General features: G+C 54.6%; 1 protein-coding gene across 1 annotated transcript in view; it reads left to right on the top strand.

Moving 5' to 3' along the window:
* Positions 1-304, top strand: part of LOC119582248 (BUD13 homolog) — a 50,837-nt gene that overhangs the window by 22,257 nt on the left and 28,276 nt on the right. The window contains exon 5 of the mRNA XM_037930470.1: positions 9-287. Coding sequence (XP_037786398.1) covers positions 9-287 — 279 coding nt within the window. The remainder of the gene's footprint in view (positions 1-8; positions 288-304) is intronic.

The raw sequence follows: 304 nt of genomic DNA on the forward strand, positions 1-304 counted from the left end.
TTATCAAGCCCCCTGCTAAATCTCCAGACACTACCCCCTTAGCCACAGGGGAGTCATCACATGATGTTGCCCTGGAGAAGCAACTAATGAAGATCCTCCCAGATCTCCCAACCACCCCAGTGACAGCTCCTAAACCTGACGCCTCAGTTAGGCCAAAGGAGCAACGCCAAAAACAGCCACCAGCAGACCTTCCCATGGAGGTCCGCCAGATCTCCTCGGACCTACCACTACAAGACCCCCCCAGGAGAGTCCGCCATACCTCCCCGGACCCACCACCACCATCTCCGGTTATAAAAACTTTAAA

This window comes from Penaeus monodon, chromosome 15 (genome assembly GCF_015228065.2).
Source record: "Penaeus monodon isolate SGIC_2016 chromosome 15, NSTDA_Pmon_1, whole genome shotgun sequence".
Taxonomy (NCBI): domain Eukaryota; kingdom Metazoa; phylum Arthropoda; class Malacostraca; order Decapoda; family Penaeidae; genus Penaeus; species Penaeus monodon.